This window comes from Littorina saxatilis, linkage group LG14, assembly GCF_037325665.1.
Source record: "Littorina saxatilis isolate snail1 linkage group LG14, US_GU_Lsax_2.0, whole genome shotgun sequence".
NCBI lineage: Eukaryota > Metazoa > Mollusca > Gastropoda > Littorinimorpha > Littorinidae > Littorina > Littorina saxatilis.
In genome coordinates, this window is record NC_090258.1 from 7,108,337 (window position 1) to 7,112,508 (window position 4,172).

Below are 4,172 nucleotides of genomic sequence, written 5' to 3' on the forward strand. Positions count from 1 at the left end.
TAGCTTTTTCTTCTTTTTCTCCATTTGACCTCTATTGCGCACAGGCCGTATCAACCCTTCTTAGTCTACATTTGTTTGTTGTTCCTTTTTATTTTATTTTATTTTATTTTATGTTTTTGTCGAACAGGCGGGAATCATCCTTCTCTATTGTTTTTTTTTTCTTCTTCTGAATTTAATTCGTAACACAAAAAAGCAGTTGGGATGTTGAGTTTTCGTATGTGTCCCACTGGAGGGATCTTTGTTATCCAACGTAAACAGATCTGAGATGGTGAGCTGACCTGCTCACACGGTAAGGGTTGCGCCTTTAACACTAGTAGCCTTCAGTGTAAGCGTGACTGTTTGACCACTGACTCGAATCGCGAGCCAGCAGTCTTACGTTTGCAGTCTAGTTACCGTTACAACGACCATAAACCATTAGCTTTAAAACATAAAACGAACTGTCTTTAAGGCAATGCTTATTTGGCAAGGCAACGCAAAGCAAGGCAAGGCTAGGCAAGGCAATGCAAGCCAAGGCAAGGCAAGGCAAGGCAACGCAAAGTTGGTTGTGTGTGGAACAAAGGTCCAGATACAGAAAGTCAACTTGTGATCAGTTCAAGGAAATTTCGCCTGCCCTTCTTGATTAAAATACGTAGGACTTTTGTGTCCACCAATTCTGCAAAATGAGCACAGTTGAGGGAGTCGTTTTATTGGCGCTAGTACTTTTTTTTCTGGTTGTGAGGCAACCGCAATGGAGATACGGCGAGAGAAAAGATCTGACGATGTATCCGCTTTACAAACGGTGGTAGCTGGACTGTCACAACAGATGACGGCGTTCAATGCAAAACTGACCGCTATGCAGGCTAAACTTGGTGAGTGTGTATGGTTTAGCTCTGTGTGTGTGTGTGTGTGTGCTGTGTGTGTGTGTGTGTGTGCTGTGTGTGTGTGTGTGTGTGTGTGTGTGCGTGTGTGCTGTGTTTGTGCGTGCGTATGTGTGTGTACGTGCGTGCGTGCGTGTGCGTGTGTATGTGTATGTATGCGAGTGTGCTTTAGTTATCTCTGTCTATCTAATCATGTGTGTGCGGTTTTCCTTTTTTTCATTTCCTGATTCCTGTTCCGTCCCTTTTTCCTCTTCATCTTCCTCGACATTTTCTCTGTGTCTGTTTCTTTCTCTCTTGTACTCACACAATATCATCCCCCCTCATCTCCACAAACACACACACACAAACACACACACACAAACACACACACACACAAACATACACACATACACACACACACAAACACACACACACAAACACACACAAACACACAAACATACACACACAAACACACACACACAAACACACACACAAACACACAAACACACACACACAAACACACACACACACACACACACACACACACATACGCACACACACACACAAACACAAACGCACACACACACACACACACACACACACACCAAAACACACCCTAATAATACACCATCACCCGGCCCTCTGTGCCCCCACACAACCTTATTCATTCCTCTCATCAATTTACACTCCAAAGTTAAATGTTCACATCGCTTTCAGACGCCGCGAACATCAACGTAGCCTTCCACGCCCACCACTCCTCAGACCCGTTCAACGTGGCATCTCAGGGCACCATAGTCTACAACGTCGTCACCACCAACATCGGCAACGCCTACAACCGTAACAGCGGCTACTTTACCGCGCCCGTTTCTGGAACGTACGTCTTCTTCACCAACTGCATGGCCGTCGATTCAATGGGGGAAGAAATGTACATCAAACAAGACGGCAAAAGTGGCATCGCTGTATGCTATTCTAGCCACCCACCTGGCTCCCTTACGAGCAAGGCTCTACTTCTGTCACCACGCACGTGCTGAAAGGTCAGAAAGTGTGGACGATCATCTTGCAGAACTCGGAGAATATCCGCGGTTATTAATTTTGTGGAACACTTTTTCTGGGTTTCTAGTGAAGCCGGATGCTTGATTACACGCACGCGCGTTCCTTCCTTTGTTTTTTCGTCTTTGCTCTTTGTTTTATTCTTTTGACGATTTTGGTCAATATTTAATTGCCAGTCAGTGAGTGAAGGAAACATGGGTTAGTCAGTGTAATCGTAAGTCAATCAGTTAGTTAGTTAGTTGTCAGTCACTTAAATGTAACTTTGTTGGATATTTAGTCCGTTGGATAGTTAGTTGAGAGTCAGTCAACTAACTTGTCAGTCAATTTTGTTAATTTTTTTTTAGCTCTTTGCTGTGTCATTTTGTGATTTCTGTAGTATATCAATTTTAAAAAAATAATTCCATTCAATTCTTTTAAGATATAAACAACCTAAACACAAAACCATGAAAACAACCAAGAACAAGCAATTCTTTTTGATTCAAAAACAGTCTTAAGCGTTTACGTTCTATCAATTCGAACCGACATTGTTGCAAAAAAGTATGTGAGTTTTTTACAGAAATGGTTTCGTTTCTGATGGATCTGTGCCTGGGTCAACTTTGACCCTTTGAGGTGGCGCATTGAATTTAAATCTGTAGTCAGTGATGCATACGCGTTCGCTTTATCACAGGTAGTCAGGTTCGTACCAGGGCATTTTGTTAAACGTATCAAAATATTATAAATCTGTCTATGATGTGACACATGGGATGAGAGCATATCTCTAGACTTGGACAAACACCAAACTATAAACATCCTGGATGCTGTATGTGAAGAGTGTGGACATTGGTTTGATGTTGACGGGCGCTGTGGCGGGGTGGTAAGACGTCGGCCTCTTGATTGGAAGGTCGTGGGTTCGAATCCCGGCCGCGGAAGCCTGGTGGGTTAAGTGTGGAGATTTTTCCGATCTCCCAGGTCAACATATGTACAGACCTGCTAGTGACTTAACCCCCTTCGTGTGTACACGCAAGCACAACACCAAGTGCGCACGGAAAAGATCCTGTAATCCATGTTAGAGTTCGGTGGGTTATAGAAACACGAAAATACCCAGCATGCTTCCTCCGAAAGCGACGTATGGCTGCCTAAAATGGTGGGGTAAAAACTGTCATACACGTAAAATTTCACTCGTTTGTTAAGTACCTGAAGGCAGTGTATATAATTGTTTTTTATTTATAGAGATGTGTTGGCCGTGACCTATAGTTAATAACCATAATTTTGATGGACTGCATCGACTATTGCGGACTGTCACTGCATAGTCTATACTACTGCAATTTCGGCTGGTAGCCTTGTGTTGGTGAAATTTTTAGTAACACTTTTGTCAGGTCAAGTTTGTTTGTTTGTTTGTTTGTTCGTTCATGGGCTGAAACTCCCACGGCTTTTACGTGTATGACCGTTTTTACCCCGCCATTCAGGCAGCCATACGCCGCTTTCGGAGGAGTCAGATCAAGTAAAGCAAAACAGCCAGATAACTTATAACAAGGGTCTGATTGTGTTTTAAATGTCAAAGGTGACTGTGTCTATAGTACATTACTCCTTTAATTAGACAGGGTATTATATCATTACCATTGTTTGTCTCATTGCCCGCTAAAACGGCTTCAAAAACTGCCTTTTATGCCTGCATGCTGAGAGGATTGACACCTACACCGCTCAGCATGCCATAGCGTCCTTGTTAGACAAGATATGTGAACAAAGCTGACTGAATGTGATGCAGATTTGAATATTCTGTCTAAGGATATGCTAAACATGTTATGTTTTAGCAGTTCTGATTTTTTGTCAATTTTAACGCGGGAACCTTGATTTTGCGAATTTGATTTTGGGGGTTGTCTGTGTTGCAGATTCCACTGTATTGACACTACGTCATGTAAACTCAATCTGTTTTCTAAATAAGTTACGGAAATCAACGGCCTTTCCAGTCATATAATTGGTTTTACGATAAACGGCCTCATCAGAAAGATCTGCCCTCAAACGCATCTGTATAGTTTTTTTATGACGAGTAGTGTAGTGCGGTATTTTTGACTTCTAGTGCGTCCATGACGCAGGGACGCACATTTTAGGGAGCCCCGACAAAGACGAAAATCAGCCAGAGGTACGCCAAAACCACTCCTACCCTGTAATTTATAACGTTTGATCGTAATTAACCTCGAGTGCATAAAGAGCATAAATACCTTCGTTCCCGCAACGAATTATCGTTACGCTGTATTACCCGCTAAATTGACAAAAATTGCTTTGAAACAAGAGAACTTTCCACACGTG

The 4,172-nt window shown here is 42.6% G+C and overlaps 1 protein-coding gene across 1 annotated transcript; it reads left to right on the top strand.

Moving 5' to 3' along the window:
* Positions 1-727: 727 nt before the first annotated feature.
* Positions 728-3,769, top strand: LOC138946817 (uncharacterized). Its single transcript, XM_070318219.1, has 3 exons — positions 728-848; positions 1,554-1,795; positions 3,755-3,769. Exons 1-3 carry the CDS (start codon positions 728-730, stop codon positions 3,767-3,769), a joined length of 378 nt encoding a protein of 125 aa, XP_070174320.1.
* Positions 3,770-4,172: the final 403 nt, after the last annotated feature.

Bases quoted from the DNA above. Each gene is read 5' to 3' on its own strand.
- LOC138946817 (XM_070318219.1), top strand. From the start codon at position 728: ATGGAGATACGGCGAGAGAAAAGATCTGACGATGTATCCGCTTTACAA. The intron at 849-1,553 runs GTGAGTGTGTAT...CATCGCTTTCAG, and splicing joins CGCTATGCAGGCTAAACTTG to ACGCCGCGAACATCAACGTA.